Raw genomic sequence first — 18,478 nt, forward strand, 5'->3', positions numbered from 1 at the left:
TATTGACCAGCACTCAAGTGAGAGGGGAGTGCTCGTCGCTGGGGACTTGAACGTCACTTTTGAACCGCTTTTGGATTCTGAGTTTGGGTGGGGTGTTGATCCTGAGGAAGATCAGCTTTGGGGAATACCAGAGCTTGACCTTGACCCAATTAAAAGGTGGACTGAGACCACTGTCCAGGTCAATGCTCTTTGTTATGAGCAAGGATTGAGGGCGCTGAATGGTAGAACGCCAGGCGACAAATAGGGGCTAACACATTTGATAATGGTCGCCACTCTAGTAGGATCGACTATGTCCTTCGCAGTTTGAAGTTATGGCGATCTGTACTAGATATGGTGGTCGAGGCAAGAGTCGAGAGCGACCACAACCCTATTTGTGTAACCCATCAATGGTGGAAGAGTAGCTACTCAGCAGTAGAGGACATGGAACCCAAGCCACCTGAAGTCGTCCCCACTAATGACTTGCGTAGAATTAAGTGGCGGGAGCTTAAGATTAATGATAAGGCCATTACCGATATCAACAACAGACTAGCTGGAGCCATACTGGAACTTGAGGGCACGCTGGCTAACGAAACAGGTAGCGCAGGAGCCATTGAACTTCACGATATGTTGTTTGAGGGAATAAGTTCATATTTTATGAAACCTGCGAGGAAATCTAATAAGGTTCCATCCAAGCGGCTCAGATGGTATGATGGCCATTGCAGGCGAGCCCGGGCCAACCTGGCCATAGCCCTTTCTAGTGGACGCAATGATTGTATTCGCATGGCCGGCAACTATATAAAAAAGCTGTAAGACTGGCCAAAAAGAAATGGGACGAACACTACTGGCTAGACTTGAAAGGAGCGTGCCATGCCAGGGATACCCGGCTATTTTGGAATATCATTAAGTGGGATAGAGGAGGGCGGCCTGATAGACCCTCCAACCATGTCTCTCAGGAGGAATGGATAAAATATTTCGAACCACAATATGCTTGTAACCCTACATTTAATTTCACTTCGGCTCCAACTTACGTTTTTTACTCACAGGGCCCCTTCAGTACACAAGAAGCTTTGATGGCTCTGGGATCTGTTGCTAGTGGGCGCGCTCTGGGACCAGACGGGTCCCACCTGATGTTTTTCTTCACAACAAAGCCCGTTGGAGTAAGTACATTACCCTACTGGCAAACGCTGTGGCTGAAGGTGCGCCAGTTCCCAAGTCATGGGGGGGGGGGGCAGTTATAATCCCTGTGTTTAAGAAGGGTGATAAGGCACTCCCAGGTAATTATAGGCCAATTAGCCTAATAGACTCCATCCAGAAGGTCATTGGGAGGATGGTCTTGAACCAGATTCTAGAGTGGATTGATGATAACAACATTCTGTCCCCCTTTCAAGCGGGCTTCCGAAAGCTAACCAGCACAGTGGACCAGGTTTTTCGTTTTGTCCAGCTCCTCTGGAAGGTAGCGACGCTGGGCAAGGGCAGCCTCTATGCCGCTTTTGTGGATTTGAGAGCTGCCTTTGACCTAGTGCCTCGCCTTCGGTTGTGGGCAGTGCTGGAAAAAACTTGGTCTCCCCAAAGAAATTCTGACCCTGGTAATGAGACTACACGAGTCTAACTATGCCAGGATACAGTGGGGTGGGCCTGGTGACGTCACTCCCGAGTTTCCGGTTGAGCGTGGTGTGCGCCAAGGTTGTACCATGGCACCCACGCTCTTCTCACTGTACATTAACGGGATAGTTGACCACATGCTTTGTGTTAACACTGATGCTCCAAGGTTGGCGGGAATCACCATCCCTATATTGATGTTCGCGGATGACACGCTTATTGTATCTAAAACTCCGAGCGGCTTGCAAAGAGCTTTGCGTGTGTTCGACGATTTTTGTTTGTGAAATTTATGGCTTTTAACCCTCACCCTAGCTATCGAGGGAAAAAGCTATTTATGAATGGCCAGCCATTAGAGATGGTTAATAACTTTACATGCCTCGGCATGCACATAGCAAATGACAACAAATGGCGCAAGCATATAGAAATGGCCACCTTGAGATTTAGGCAACTATCAGGAGCCCTAAGTAGGGAGCACAAAAAATCTTTCACAAAACCAATACACCCTGTGCTCCAAGTTTATGAGGCCAAGGCCTTAAGCTCTGTGCTTTACGGGGCAGAGCTATGGGGCTTCGAACAGCTAGCATCTCTATCCAGTGTGGAAAATACATTTTTTCGAAGTATAACTGGCCTTCCCCAGAGTACTCCTTTGGTACCTCTAAGATATGAACTAGGTAGGAAGGCCATCTCGGACATAGCAAAACTTCGACCGGTTCTATACTGGCGGAGACTCTGGACTACCCCTGAGCTTTCCCATTATGCTAAAGGTCTCATGGACATCATAAAACTAGATGTGTTCCACAAAATTGGATGGCTGAAGAACCTCCATGAGGCATTGAAAGATATGGGCATGGAGGGGTTATGGAGTGATCCGGTGGCTGCTTTGTTCCCCTCAAAGAGATCCCTTAAAATGGTATACTGGGAAAGAGTTGAACACCAGGTATGGTGCAGAGCATCTGGGATGTCTGGTTGTTACTTAGAGGCAAAAATTGCACCCGCTCTAGAACCGTATTGGGACCTGGTTGTCAAAGTTGGTGACAGGAAACTTTATTTCCAGTTCAGAGCTGGTTCTCTGCCTCTTAGGTTTTTGACTGGAAGGTGGACTAGGGTGCATGAGGAATCATGCCCTGCTTGTGGGGCACTAGTTGAAACAACTGCCCACTTTTTGCTTGTCCGGCATTTGCTATCCCAAGGCGAGTTTGGCTGTCCCCCATGTGTAAGATCTTAGGTACTAGGAGTAGTGCTGTGGCACTAAGAATCTTGCGCACAAGCACCTTAACAATCATTTCTATAGCTTTGGCCAAATATTTGGGATGGGCGTGGTCTTTACGGAATAAAGCTATTAAGCAAACCCTAGAAGCCCTTTAACAAAATATTGGGGCTCGGGTTTCTTTCCCTGCATTACGATGTGTTTTTTAATATAGTGATTTATACATTGCAGTAGTCTGTGTTGTCTAACTATGTATATCTATTCCAGTATTCTGACTTGTTTAATGCTTTAAAAATTTTTTAAAGTATTTATTGATGTCTTTGTTTCATGTTTGTGTCTTAATGATTCTTTTTAAATCGAATAAAGACTGATGATGATGATGATGATGATGATAATACCATTATTTACGGCAGTATTTCAGAATCGGGACACAACCCCTCTCAATGTTATTGCAAACAGATGAGGTCTAGCGAGTATGCTACTGATCTGCGTTCTAACTCTAGCCCTGGCACTTAACAAAAAAACACTATCTGATCTTGGGCGAAATATTATTTCCCAGTTCCTCCAATATTACATAGGTTAAATAAACAATGATACAGTGTACAGGCTCAAATGCGTGATGTCATCACTTCTTGGTTTCTAAAATACAGCCTTCTTATATTCTACACACCACCAGACGTATGTAGAGGAATTGCACTCCAGAATCAAGGTCAAAACAGAAGCACTGGATTCTGGAAACACCACATTCTGGATTTAATGATTCCAAGCAAACGTTTAGAATAATATAAAATCAGAGACACTTGAGACATGATCGCCAAAGTCAGATAAGTCTCAAGGATGTTAAAAAATCACAGGCATGTTTTGCCCATTTGGCCTTCAGCGTACAGGCCTTGAATTAGGATACTCAGGGTTTCAAGTGGTAGGGGGTCTATGGGGGTCTGAGCACCCCCAGTTTTTTTGGGGGGGGCCTCGAAATGATCTCTAGGGGGCTCTATTTTCAGGCCTCAAAGGTCAAAGGTAGGGTGACCAGACGTCCCGGTTTTTGTTGATGTTTCGGGTGAGCATGCGAGCGCACTGCTTAAGGCGTGACGGCATTGTAGCAGGAAGGGAAATCCTTTGAAGAGAGACACTTTCTCTCGGGATTTCCCTTCTCTTTGAACACGCAGCACCACCTATGTCATCGTGTCAGCCATCGGCACAACAACAGCTGGTCAGAACCGGCACAACCCTGCTTTTACGGCCTGCAGCAAGATTTCTCCAGCAACCAGTGTGACCCTGCTCTGCCTTAAAGCAAGCGAGGGATGAGGGTCTACAACAGAATCCAGCAGCAGTGAAAAGGAAACTTACCTTCGTGACGCCTCCCCAACCCTACCAACACCGTCGGGACCCTGCCTCCGCATCAGAGCTGCCTCAGCCAGGATCCTTCTGAAGCCACACAAGACTTGCCCTCCCAGCCTGCAAGCCCGCAACGTGAGTATTTTAATGGCCGTTTTTTTTAATCCCCTTCCCCGCAGCTTTCTCATTCCACCGCAAAGCGCCATTCATCTTTTTAAAACACTCTCACTGCCAATGCTGACTTATTCTGTCTATTGATTTATATATGCGCTGGTAAAGCACCCTCATAGACAGCACTACGTATGCGTAGAATAGATTGAACAGCCCACTGAAGAGAAATCAAGGCAAATTTTGAGCGCCATTGGTTCCCCAGAATTCGAAAATATTGTTACAATTGAGAATTTTAGTTTTGCTTGTGGTTGCATTGAAAATGTTCAGGCACAATTCAGAAGTAAGAAGATATCTCAAGGCAACAGTAAAGCTGACTCAGACGGACCCCTCTGAGTTTCATTTTCATCTACTTTCACATCGCTCTGCTCTTCCTCTGTTTGCTAACACTGATGTCCTGTGTGACACTCTACACCGGCTGTGAGTTAATCATCAGCTTAAATTTACTTTTTATGCAAGTTTGCACTCCCGGAGTTAACAGGCAGGGCTTTTAGTGTGCCAGGGCCTTCAAAGCAGGTGCTGAGACGGGTAGCTATCGGGGCCTCCATTTTTGCCTGCTCAGAAAGCCTTTGTAAGTTCAAATCAACATTCTTTCAGTCTCATCATTTCAGACCTGAAGCATTTTCAATATATACAACAAAGCCATAGTTTTTGCTTCTTTATCTTATGCAACTAACAACCACTTGGGCCCTTAGATAAATCTCAACTCAACAGCACCACAAAGCCTTTGACGTAATTCCAAATAGGCTCGTTTAAGTTCTTTCACAGTATCATCATTTCAGAACTGAAGCATTTTCAATGTTATATATTATATACAACAAAGCTATAGTTGTTGCTTATTTATCTTATGCAACTAACTATTGGGGTCTCCATTTTCACCCTCAGGGTGAACAAAACAAATCTCATCTCAGTAGCAGCATCATTGCTCAAAGATTTTGATGTAATTTCAAATAGACTGGTTTTAGTTCTTTCTTAGTCTCATCTTTTCAGAACTGAAGCATTTTCAATATTATAATTTATATACAACAAAGCCATAGTTGTTGCTTATTTATCTTATACAGCTAACAACTATGGGCAAAGCCAATACTCCTAACTTGTTGCAAGTATAATGTTACTGGTTGTACCTGATATATCTGGATCCAATGACAAACAGCAACATACCAGTTGGGTGGCACACTATGCTAAGCGCAGATTTTTGTTTACATGTTTTTAAGCCATGCCCTTAATTTTATTGGTCATGGCCCTTTGAGAGAACCCCCAGGTTTTTCATCCCACTAAAAGCCCTGTAAACAGGCGATCCATGTCAGTTATGTGTATATATATCGCCGTAGTTCGATCTAAAAATCTAATTTTAGGTTCTGTTGCGTGTCTGTTTATAGTAGAGAAATACTGCTATTTAAAGAGAGAGACTGACTGACTGACTAAGAGAGAGACTGACAGAGAGAGTCTGACTGAGAGGGAGAGACTGACAGAGAGAGAGAGACTGACAGAGAGAGAGAGACTGACAGAGAAAGAGACTGACAGAAAGAGAGAGACTGACAGAAAGAGAGAGACTGACAGAAAGAGAGAGACTGACAGAAAGAGAGAGACTGACAGAGAGAGAGAGAGACTGAGAGACAGAGACTGACTGATGGAGAGACTTACTGGCTGAGAGAGAGAGACTGACTGAGTGGGAGAGAGAGAGACTGATGGAATTGGGGTCAAAGTGTGTATGGAGCTATGCAATGCCTCTTAAGATTGCTATTGTCTGCTAATAAGAATATATTGCCAAAATGTGCTTTTGAAATATAGCATTGTCACATTGTCAAATGTTTTGAAACAGGTTTGATTTTCACACAGATAGACACAGTGAATATCTTCAAGGGTTTTGGGAAATCCTGCAATAGATTTCTAAGTAATGTAAATATTTTTTACATTGTTTTTTAAAGTGTTTGGTATTTTATGGCTTATACTTAATAAATATACCTTTTTGCCTATTTTATTATCCTTTGCTGGATGCAACCTCATGATTTTTTCAACCACACAATGCTAGTTTTCTTGATTTAGACCACGCCCCTACTTGGATAGGCCACACCCCTTTAAGAAATGTGCCACGCCCCCAGTTGTTTTTCCCACTTAAAGCCCTGAGGATACTTATAAACAAACAATAATGTTGATTGGGGGAAGAGCAAGAAGACAGAGCCACGCCCTTGCCAGGTCTTGGTTCTTCTTATGTAGGTAAACAATGCATTTCTGCTCGGTTTACATTCATCAAGAGCGCAGTTAACAAGACTAAACTCAGTGGGCGGTGCAGAATAGAGGTCGGTGGGGGAGCGGGGGTGATTCACGTGCGTCAGGTCGGTACGGGGATTATCACCAGTGTAGGAGCATACGGTAGGAACTAAACGGATTGACATAGGAAGAAGTGCACTTAATGCAAAGCATGAATGGACTGGATGGAAAGATAGAGAGCTGCCCTGTATACGCAGCTACTGTCCTAAACTGGTTTGCATAATGCGCAAGTGTAGCAAGGAGGAAGTTATATGGCCGCGAGGACAGTATAGCATTGAATGCTAAAGTTCATATGAATGAATGAAAGCGCTTCTAAAGCACGCGGCTACTCAAGAGAATCCTGGCACTGAAGCAAAGGAGGGGAAGGAATACCCTGTGTTATAGGCACTTCTTGGGAACACTGATACTATTGAAATGGTTTGCTGGGGCTGAGTTGGTTTGATATTAAAAATGGTTCGATGCAAAGAGTGTCTGTGCTAAATGGGCTAGCTTGAGGTGGAAATGCAGTGATAAGGATATAAGTAAACAACATAATAGTTAAAGTATTAAATACAAATAAACTGGGTGGAGCAGCGTAGGACTGTCCTTCCTAGAGAGTTTGTGCACGGGCTGAATGAGAGTATTAAACTGTTGAGCACTGACCACGAGGCACATTGTAGAAATGGGCCCTGGTCAGCAACATGGAATGGAGCGAATTCCATAAAGTAGAACTGTCTTTAGGGGCGAGATAAAAGTAGTGACTGAGTGGAGGATTGCAGAATTGTTACGCGTACAGAAAGAGAACGTGGCTGGGGGCATCATTCAGAATATTTCTCAGTACAGATAGCATTAATAGGCTGATAGAAGCATGCCTCAACACGGCTGAGTGCACATTAGTGCTGTTCAAATGGCATCGTTATGAAAGACACGACTGGACTGCACTTAAATAAAGATATCCCACGGATTGACTGGAGCTCCGTTGCATGCCCTTGCTGCCGAGGCAGGACATTCAGTAAAGGGTATCCGCAAAGCCTTGACTGCTGAGAGAATATGGGCTGCCAGGGACAGGGGACTGTTGTCATTAGAGTGTGAAGGTAGAACTGTCCTTAAATCTTTGATAGGCGTGGGGATAAGTGAGATGGGGAGAAGTGTCCCTGAAGCAGATAGAAGACGAGATGAAAAGAATACACAATTTACGGGAGTTATGGAATGGCAGAATAACCCAAACTGTCCTTGATACAGACATAGTACAGGGACAGAATGGGGTAATCATTAAATGAAGTGTGCGTGGACGAGCATAGCTAGGCAGTGAGCACCCAGAGAGGCTTTGTGAAGAGTGGTAACACAGCGACCCATGCACGCCTTACCTGAGCAGAGCCTTTTCTGTGCCCCTCGGCACCCCTTCCCCACAGACTCCTCTCCGTGCCGCCCTCCAGTCCGGATCTGGGAAAGAAGGCACTCGGTCTGGAGCCCCAGGCAGTCAGATGGAAATCCAGGATACTGCACTGCTGCTTCCACTGCTCTAGCGTGTGCTCTCGAGCTTTCTGAGCGCCCAAGCGGGTTACGTGCTCTGACTGTAAGCCGAGGCGCCCCCTTGTAAACCTACTAGTAGACACCACTGTCCATGAGACAATAATTCAAGCAGTTGAGACCTGATAGAATGTTTTGAAACACTTTTGAAGGACTATTTTCCCACTGTTTATGATGGTGTTTAACATACTGGAAAATTACAAACTGTACTTGGCCCAAGCTGCACCGCAAATACTAAACAAGCAATAAAAACAACAAGCGGTCAAAAGTGTCCCAGCTGCTTGGAAAGTGAACACGCGCACACCGCGCAGAATGTAAACAAAGCACGTCATCCTGCCCAAAGTAGGACAAACTCGAAAAAGTAAATAGTGCTTACATCACTAAAACATAACACGTACCATGTAGCAACCCAGTAGCCATGGGAGGATACAAAAGACGACACTGCCATTATAAGGAGGGACTAACAGGCCTCATAATGAATCAGAAGACAACATTTAGAAAGGACAAAGACACAAGCCAATGAAAAATATGGGCGGGGTAGTGGGCGGGGCTTCTCTCCCGTACTGAACTACCCCAGATCTTCCCTAGAGCAGCGCTTTAGCGCTGGCTCTAGGCTCGAACTAAAAACAGAACTATGCCGCAAATTAATAACACCAAAGGTATGGCTCCGAACACACTGGAAAAAAGGGAATGTATAAAGGCTTGTACTCCAAATATTTTCCGGAAGGAACTGACTAAGCCAGTCCCAATAACTTTAAAGAAGTGTGCAATACTAGCAGTATTGGACACATTAAAAATGCAGTGCACTAGGTCACCGAAATGAAATGAGAGATTGGTGTTTAAAAAGGACTGTATTTTTGGCCTTGCAACCCGCAAGTCGAAGATTTCTCGGGCAGATGTTAATGTTACATCTAGTTGAAACAATTGGACTTTGAGTTAGCTTAGCTTGTTCAAATCTGCCTTGAAAGTTGGAATTGAAGACCACAACGAGCTATCATAACCCCCTTGGGTGGCAAGGAAGAGCACATTATTACAGCAGGTCACCACCTGGTAGACCGATAAAATATATGGAATCCCGACCTTTATGCTGCAACAGTCTTGGTCGCTTAATAGTAAATAGCTTTCATTTGAAAGGATAGTAATGAGGGGGGGAATTGAAGAGACTGGTATTTCTTTTAGAAAACAGGCCAAATTTGCTACCAAAGCTTTACATACGCCATGAATGGTAACGTGTTAACAAACACGTGAAGGACCGACGGACAAGTCGAATTCCTTTCCAGTAAGGAAGACCTCTTAATTGGCTGGTTCACAACAATAGGAACACGGGAGTGACAATAACTCATGAATGAAGCTGCCTCCTTGGGGGTTCATATAGTTTGACAGGGAAGTCTGGAATGCAATCTGCTAATGGAAATTATGAAATTGGCAAAGAAATTACGCTATATATTAACCAAACAGTGGAAGGTGTTTCTGCTATTGTGTATGGGAGCCGTTCTAAGTTTTTGAGATGTAACATTGTGTATGTTGTATCTTTCTTAGCCATGAGTCATTAGTTGTGTCAGGCTGAAAGGCAAGAAAATCTGGGTGGGATTCAGGTAACACCATGGCACGCGGCCATTCTTAAGCACTTGTAGCGTCCAGCAAAACTGCATAATAGATCTAAGCTGGCTGTGCCCATGGTACAATGAAAGCATGCCACTTTGCATGATCTCAATAACAGATGTCACAATGTTATTTAAGTTGTATATGCAAGAAGACAACATATAAATACAATTATCAACTGCAGCAAGCACTTTTTCCAAATTATCTTGATCAATTTGTCTTAAACCTGCCGCAGTTTCCATCTGTGACAATTTCCAAATTTTATTTCACATAGCATAAATAAATCTTTTTGAACATGGAGATTTAGGACCCAACAAGAAATCAGAAAGGTCCATATCTTCAGACAGAAGGGAAAGATGTTGTTTTACTGCAGGCAGTGTGGAATGTTCCAATCATTGCTGTCCCAATTTCCCCACAGAATAGGTGGTGACAATACCTGAGTGAGACTGGAAATAATGAGAGTCGGGTCGAGTTGCCTTTAACCCTGATGTTGAATTCAAGAAAAGAGCATGATTACCATTTGTGTACAGAGGCTGCAATAACCACCAGTCAGGGCTTGAAAGTGTGGAGTTGAATGCACCATTCTTTAACATACTATAGAGTTGTTCTTCAGTGTAATTTGTTAAATGTTGCCAATTGTCAAATTGAGCAATGGAAGACATTTTTGGTTCATTCATGTCTTTAATTTCAGCCAGTCCTTCACATGTAGCAAAAAGAACAATTGATGGACAGAATGCATCACAATGTCATACATTCACCCCAGTACCGAGATCTGGGCCTAATACCATCGTTTTTTTGCTCACCGTGCCATTCCAGTTTGGACCCAGTCATACGCATATCAGCCTTGACTCTGCACCCAATGGGAACAGTCTAGCCCGAACTGCCAGGCCAGGTCCTCCCTGGACTGGAAACAAGCATCCTAGGACTGGTTTCGGGCTTTCAGCTCTCATCAGCCAGGATAGCTTCACTCCAGTAGCATGGAGAGCACGGGACCCACGTCTGGGCATACCCATTCCACTCGGGGTGACAAATGCAAAAAGAACAATTGATGGACAGAATGCAGAACGATGTCATGCATTCACCCCAGTACAGAGATCTGGGCCTAATACTATGATTTTTTTGCTCACCATGCCATTCCAGTTTGGACCCACCCATATGCAAATCACTCTTGACCCTGCGCCCAATGGGAACAGTCCAGTCCGAACAGCCAGGCCAGGTTCTCCCTGCACTGGAAACAAGCATCCTAGGACCGGTTTCAGGCTTTCAGGCCTCATCAGCCAGGATAGCTTCACTTCAGTGGCATGGAGAGCACGGTACCTACGTCTGGGCATACCCATTCCACTCGAGGTAACAAATGCAAAAAGAACAATTGATGGACAGAATGCAGAACAATGTCATACATTCACCCCAGTACAGAGATCTGGGCCTAAATCCATAGTTCTTTTGCTCACCATGCCATTCCAGTTTGGACCCAGACATATGCAAATCAGTCTTGACCCTGCGCCCAATAGCAACAGTCCAGCCCGAACTGCCAGGCCTGGTCCTCCCTGAACTGGAAACAAGCATCCTAGGACCGGTTTCGGGCTTTCAGGGTGGACTTGGCTTGGCAGTTTGGTCTGGACTGTTCCCATGAGGCACAGGTTCAAGACTGATTTGCATATGGCTGGGTCTAAACTGGGGTGGCATGGTGAGCAAAAGAACAATGGATTTAACCCAGATCTCTGGACTGGGGGTGAATGAATGATGTATTCAGCATTCCGTCCATCATTTGTTTACGTAGCACAGTCCTTGACATGTAGTCGGCTGCACATGATCATCAAGAAAAATAATTTGTGTGGAGATTAGGCAGGCTCAAAATAAAGTGGCTGTACCCTGAACTTGCCATGGTTTGGTACCCCAAATTGATTTCAGACCAATTGTTTCCTTCCAATAGTCACAGCCTTTCTCAGCTAATTTTGTAACAAACAAATCTGTATAGATTAGTTTGGCTTGCATAAGCATATCATTTTCTGGTGGCGTAGGGTCAAGTTTAATATAAAAAGATGTCAGGTCTGATGTGTCATATCCTGAAATTATGCAAATTTATCACTATATGTTTTTGAGCTCCCCTGCAGGAGAGTGGGACAATGTTCCCATTGTGTATAATTAAAAAGCAGGCGTTTAACACTAACTCATTTCAGCAAAGATCTGGGTCAGAGCTTTTTTAGGGATAGCACCAAACGACACTAATAAATCTGCCTCTTGTGTACGTATCAAACCTCGGTGCGAAAGGTCTAAGATGTGACCCATATACATCCCAATAGACGGTTAGAAAGCCATCATAAACATACTGACAGATGACCCTGCACCCGAGAAATATAATTCTATTCTGTGAATACAATGATGTCACTTAATGTGATTAGAACAGAACAAAATATCACATAACTTCAGCTTCCCATAATACAAATGTCCATTAAGGATGAGAGACTTGATTGTAGTAAGTTTAACGTTCGTCCTTTATTATATAATAGTTACTTGCTCAAAGCATTCTACAATTGCTCTGCCGCCAAGCTGAAGTCATGTGATATTTTGTTCTGTTCTAATCACATCAAGTGACATCATTGTATTCACAGAATAGAATTATATTTCTCGGGTGCAGGGTCATCTGTCAGTATGTTTAACACTAACTCGATGTAAATAGTGATGTCCATAATGATGGTAATAGAACATTTCACCATAATTAGCAGAATTATGCTACAGATCCTCTGATTCGAAAACAGCATAGTATTCCAGCTCTGAGAGCATGGAGTTTGCAGTTTCAACATGCCAGTCATCAGAATGTAACCCAGGTACTATTACATCACACATAGAAACCCTAAAGACATAAGTTACTTGCAGTATTTCCGTAGGACCGAATATATTGTAGGGGACCTTATCCCAAACAATTCCATTAGTTACTGAACCAGCTGAAATATTCCAAAGGGACAAGCCTCTTTTCAGTTTATGTGAAGATAAATGAGGCATCAACATCTCGTCAACCAGTTCTGTGGCAGCACATTCTGTAAGGTAATGGCCATTTATCAGCAAGAAGAAAACTGTCACAAATCCAATCCAAAGGAAAAGGAAAACTAAAGAAAGTGTTATCCAAACATATATCCAAGGAGGCACCAGATAAGTGTGTTTTAACAGAAAAGAAAAGAAAATACAGATCTTAGGATTTGGAGAATCGAAACGGAGGAACTGCCGAAAGAATCAGATGAAAAATCATTTGCTCCCACGTAATAACCAGAAGCCATTTGTTGAAAAAACAGGAGCCACAGGTAGAGTTAAAGAACTGGTGGGGTCCACTAGGGGTGGATCAGTATAAATGACCTCAGCTGCCGAAGACGTAGTAATAAGTACAGTACTCACTTCAGTCACCTGACTGGTGTTTGTAGTGGTATGAGGAATTAACTAAAGTTCATTCCCTTCCCCGCAGCTGGGGAGAAACTGCTTCAATGGTGCTCACAATCTGCACAGGAATTTCTTGTATGACAGTGAGAGGAGTTAGGAAACTACCAAGGACTCCATGTGGCCTACTATTCAGAAGAGGCCACATGATGTAACTTGATGTGATCAATGGAGACAAAACAATTGTCTTTGGAACAAGGAAGCAGTTGAAAAATTACAGTTCTTGTACCTTGTACGGTATTGGCACCGGAGCACGGTATGATGGGCCAAACTCTTTTTTCACCAGTATCTGTTCACGAACGAGATCCCCAACTTATGGAATCCAGACAATGTTCTGGCTTCTCCTTGATTCCTGCAGAGGCAGACATCTTCAACTGCTCATTGGACTGACTGTCACGGATGTTTTGTAATTCCTGTAAGACAGCACAGCGATCATTTACTTTAATGGGTGTAGCTGCCACCACACTGTCTGGACCGTCAAGGTCTGGAACATACATTTTGATGACAAAAAGGGCCTCGTATATGGTCTGGCCACCCAAATATGTCTTATGGAGATTTAGTACTCGTTGTACCCCGCATAGGTGGTGGTCCCAACAACGCCCTGTACCTAATACGCTAACTGTTAAGGACTGCTTTAAGTCAAGGTACATTCTCTCCACAACGACATAGAGAAGAATAATGCACTGCTACACACAAAGAAGCCACAGAATCCCCATACACTTTCGAGGCGAAAGCAGGACCCTGGTCTGAGTGGAATATAGTGCATGCATCTGCCTCGACAAAGACTTGCAGGAGTTTAGCAACAGTGCGAGCGTCAGCCGAACATTGTGGCCACACCCAGAGGAACCCCGAGTAAGCATCAACTGCAATCAGGAAAAATTAGAACACTCCATTCAAATCAAGAAACCACAACAGTCCAAATAAATGCAGCCAAAAGTTTTCTTGGAAATCAACAAGTGTGTCTGCGGTGGACATGCCATGGTGGAAGCTTTAATTTGTTGGCTAATATCACAACGAACATGTCACCTACCTTCATTAATGCGCTGTCTGGTAGAGACTCTATTTAGCTGCAGCTTCCTTACCTTTGAATTTCCCAGGCATCAGGCTGGATCCGGAACTTTTGCTGGAGCAATATCCATTGTGCGCACCATTGGGTGGCCCCATTCGGCTCCACGTGACATTGTCGGCATTGGTATCGTCAGTTATGACGTTGCAGTCACCTATATAGGTGTCTCCCATGCGTGTGGACGTCAGTACTTTTAGGTTTTTTCCACAACAGAAGCACAGAGCCACAAAGTAACTGATGAAAATGTGTGCAAAACAAGGGCCCTGAAAATGGGAGTAACTCAAGTCCTAATAAAATCAGCCTTCAAAGCGGGAAGGCATGGGCGGGCCTGTAAGGAATCTGCAGCTAGAATATCTACCAGATAATGCATTACCGAAGGTAACTAACTTGTTAATCTGATAGAGACTTCTAGCTGCAGATTCCTTACATTTGAATTAGATACACAAGCCATACCATCCCAGTGGTGGTTTGCAGACCAATCCCTTGCACTAGAAGTCCTGCAGGACTGAATAAGCAAAATGCCACCCCTGCGGACCTGACTGTCCAGGCAGTAGTGCTTGGCGAACATGTTCAAAGATGCCCACGTTGCTGTCTGGCAGATGTTCAGGAGAGGGACACCACAAGCCAAGGCCGAAGTCGTGGCCTTTTTCCTGGTGGAATGGACCCTTAATCTCTCAGGGGGCTGCTTCTTAGCCAGGGCATAGCAGATCTTAATGCAGAGAATGACTCACCGGAACTCTTTTTTGCGGTCAAGAAAGAAAAATGCTCTTTTTGGGTCAAGGCAGTGGAGACGCTCTTCTTCCTTAGAGGGATGCGGGGAGCAAAGAAGGTGTGAAGCGTGATAGACTCACCCAGGTGGAATGGGGTCACCACCTTCGGCAAGAATGAAACATGGGTGCGAAGCACCACTTTGTCTGGAAATTACTTCATGTAGGGAGGCAAACCAGATCGCACCTGCAACTCACTCACCCTCTAGGCAGATATTATCACCACCAGAAAGTCTGTCTTGACGGTAAGCAGCTGGAGGGGACAGCTGTGTCAAGCATCGAAGGGAGAACACATAAGAAAAGTGAGGACCAAGTTAAGGTCCCACTGAAGCATAACAAAGGCATGGGTGGAAACAAGTGAGCCAGCCCCTTCAAAAACCAGTTGACAATTGGAGAACTAAAGAGAGAGGGTTGGTATGGCAGCCGCAAAAAAAGCAGATAGAGCAGAAAGATAACACTTGAGAGTACCCAACACAGAGCCCTGCTGGTCAGCGGTAAGAATAAAAAGAAGAACAGTAGAGAGAGAAGCAGAAAGCGGGTCAGACACCATTCTTGTACACTATAATACAAATTTCTGCCAACGGCAGGCGTATACCGTCTGAGTGGAGGGCCGCCTAACCGTCAAAATAACGTTGCATATTTCGGGAGGAAGGTCAAAAGCCATCAACTGCCACCGCTCAATCACCACTCACGGAGGTGCAGAGTTGACAGCTTCGGGTGGAGGACCCTCCTCTGCTGATGTGACAGAAGATCCTCCCGAAGGGGCAGCCTGATTGGAGGATCGATGCTAATTTTCAGAAGCTCTGGATACCAAACTCTCCTCGCCCAGTCTGGGGCCACAAGAATGATTTGGGCCAAGTCATTCCTGATCTTATTCAGAACCCTGGGCAGGAGTGGTATGGACGGATAGGCGTACAGCAGGCCTGAACTCCATTTGCGATGAAAGGCGTTTCCGAGCAATTAGCCGCCTTGGAAACTCCAAGAGCAGTATTGCTGACACTGCAGGTTCTCCTCAGAGGTGAACAGATCTAACCAAGGATCTCCCCACTGACTGGAGACGCCATTCGTGATTCGCTAGGCATCGACTGCTGAGTTAGTCTGTCCTATGCCCTGCTGTTCCAGCCATGTTCAGAGATGCAGGGCCTCTCGACATAGGGCCGACGACCCACTCCCGCCCTGCTTGTTGCAGTACCACATGGCAATGGTGATGTTCGTGAATACCTGTACTAACTGTCCCTTGACAGAGGAAAGAAATGCCTTCAATGCCAACCGATTCGCTAAAAGCTCCAGCAAATTGATGTGGAGCCCGACTCCTCCAGGGACCAGTGTCCCCTGATCTCCACTTCTCCCAGATAGCCGACCCATCCCAGAAGTGACGCATCTGTCATTACTGTGAGCTCTGGTTGGGGAAGGGAGAGGGGTTTGTCATTGACAAAATCGCGGTTCGTTAACAACCACTGCAGATCTCTTGCAGTTCCTGTGAGAAGTTGGCCTGTTATATGATGTCCACTAATTTAAGTGGACACCTTGTACCAGTCGAAGCAACCCTTATTGATGATTAGGTTAAAGACAACCTTTATTGAAAGCTATTCTAGTGGTAGCTATAGAGAGCAGCCTTAAGGCTAAGTCTCGAAGGAATGTAAAGCAGCTTGGTTTACCAGATTATAACCTCCTGAAGGGCCAAATGAAAGGAGAACCACGCAAGGAATATATCAAATATATGTATTTATTACTAAACACTCTCTACTAACCTCTTTATGAGATTAGAGAACAAAGCACACAATATTAAATCACTAGAACGACATTAAATAGCACAAAACATAGTGTGCTCCAGGGGGAGACCAAACCATATACTAAGAAAGTGGTATAACAACCATGACTTGCCTAGACACAGTGCCTAGAGCATGAAGAATCGCTGGGACCCCAAGTAACCACCCAAAGTAGTGACACAGGGGACCCACGGAGGACGGGTGCAGTGTGAGAACACAGACGCGAGCTCCGTACAACTCTATGAGAAAGTCGCGGTTGGAATTTTAAAGATTAAGGACACTTCGGAGAGGACTTTGAGAAAACCCTTTCAAACATAGAAGGTTCTAAGGCCAGCACCCTTGTGAGTACCAAAGTACCCGTGTTACCTAGCCCAGGGAAGTCTGGTGCATAGGTGTCAAGTGATGTCGGGAATCTTCGTTGTTTTCAATGGAGTGATGCTGAAAAGCGCTGCTGCCGGGAAGATGAAAAGTGTCCGGTGTGATCCAAGTCTGGATCGGAGATGAGAAGAACCTGAAAGCAGAGGGGACAAAGTCTGGGTCACTTCAGGGTGACCAGGGGCTCGGTAGGCGAATGCCCCCGGATGTCGGGTGCTTCAGGTGAGTTGACGCGATGCTTGACTCTGCAGCCACGGGGACCAGGAAATGGAGAGTCAGGGCACATCTGGAGCAACCAGGAAAGCCCACAGAAAGTTTAAGTTACCTTCACAGGGACCCACAGGCCAACGGACCTCGAGAGGAATCACAAAATACCAGCCCACGGAACACTCGTGGAGTGTAGGCCGGAAATCGTCGGTTGAAACACTGCTCGGAGTTAGGACTAGAAGTAACCCAAAGCACAGCCTCAGGGGTCGCCAGAAAGCATATGCTGCTGCAAAAGTACACCGTGTACAGGGGTTCGGGTTGCACGGTCCCCATGAGGGATACGGGCCTCAGAATAGCTGAAAGTGCAGATCAACCTCAGAGACCACGGGAACCCACCTCCTGTGTTGCAGAAATCTTCGGAGAACTCAGGAGCTTCGGAGATGCAAACCGGTCAGATGCTTTTAGGTGCCTGCCTAGCAGGGGAGTAACCCCTTTACTCCAAGAGAGATTCTTCAGTCGTCCAGCGTCGTGCAGATCATTGAAGTACGTGGTTTCTGTAGCAGAGTTAAGTCCAGATAAAATCTTAAGTCCTATAGTCAGGGGTTCCTACTTTATATCCAAGGAAGGGGTGGGACAAACTCTGGGGACCCACCTATGGGAGGTTCAGGACAGAGGGGTGGCTACAGCTTCGCGCCAGAGCAGGAGCAAATGGCTCCTGCAATCGGTTTGAGCTGGACTATGCACAGGGACACCAAATATGCCCCCAGTGCAGACATCAAAGCACTCTAAGAGTGCACCCACCCAGACCCAATACACTAAAGCCTGTCTGGGAGGTGGTTACACCATAAGCCTCTTTATCAAGAAGAAAAAACATAGGTTCTTTCTCTTTGCACATCTTGATGGGCACCTGACACCTTTGCCCCCTTATGCTTTTGGCAATACGGGTAGGTATAGATGGAAATAGAAAACAGAGAAGGAGGAATCATGTGAATTTGTCTGATTTTTCTCTCTCTCACTTTCCGCCAAGCAGAACCAAATCTCCAATACCAAAAACCCGAATGCCGAGCGAGGCTAATAAGGCATAATCATAGGACCATTAAGAAACTACCTGTTATCGTTTAAATTATTACACCATTCAGTAAAAGGGAGCCAAAAATGTACATCTCTAGTACTCCTCCCATCTAAAGTGGCTATA

The 18,478-nt window shown here is 45.0% G+C and overlaps 1 protein-coding gene and 1 pseudogene across 3 annotated transcripts in view; both read right to left on the bottom strand.

The window, feature by feature from the left end:
• Positions 1–18,478, bottom strand: part of GPR4 (G protein-coupled receptor 4) — a 612,431-nt gene that overhangs the window by 162,355 nt on the left and 431,598 nt on the right. Inside the window, exon 3 of one of the 3 annotated variants that reach the window (XM_085625565.1) lies at positions 13,329–13,512. The exons of the other annotated variants lie outside the window; for them this stretch is intronic. Coding sequence (XP_085481691.1) covers positions 13,493–13,512 — 20 coding nt within the window. The 3' untranslated portion in view covers positions 13,329–13,492. The remainder of the gene's footprint in view (positions 1–13,328; positions 13,513–18,478) is intronic. 3 annotated transcript variants of the gene reach the window in all.
• On the bottom strand, positions 12,311–13,247 carry LOC146798282 (uncharacterized; annotated as a pseudogene).

The sequence above is a fragment of the Triturus cristatus genome, chromosome 9 (assembly GCF_964204655.1).
Source record: "Triturus cristatus chromosome 9, aTriCri1.1, whole genome shotgun sequence".
Taxonomy (NCBI): domain Eukaryota; kingdom Metazoa; phylum Chordata; class Amphibia; order Caudata; family Salamandridae; genus Triturus; species Triturus cristatus.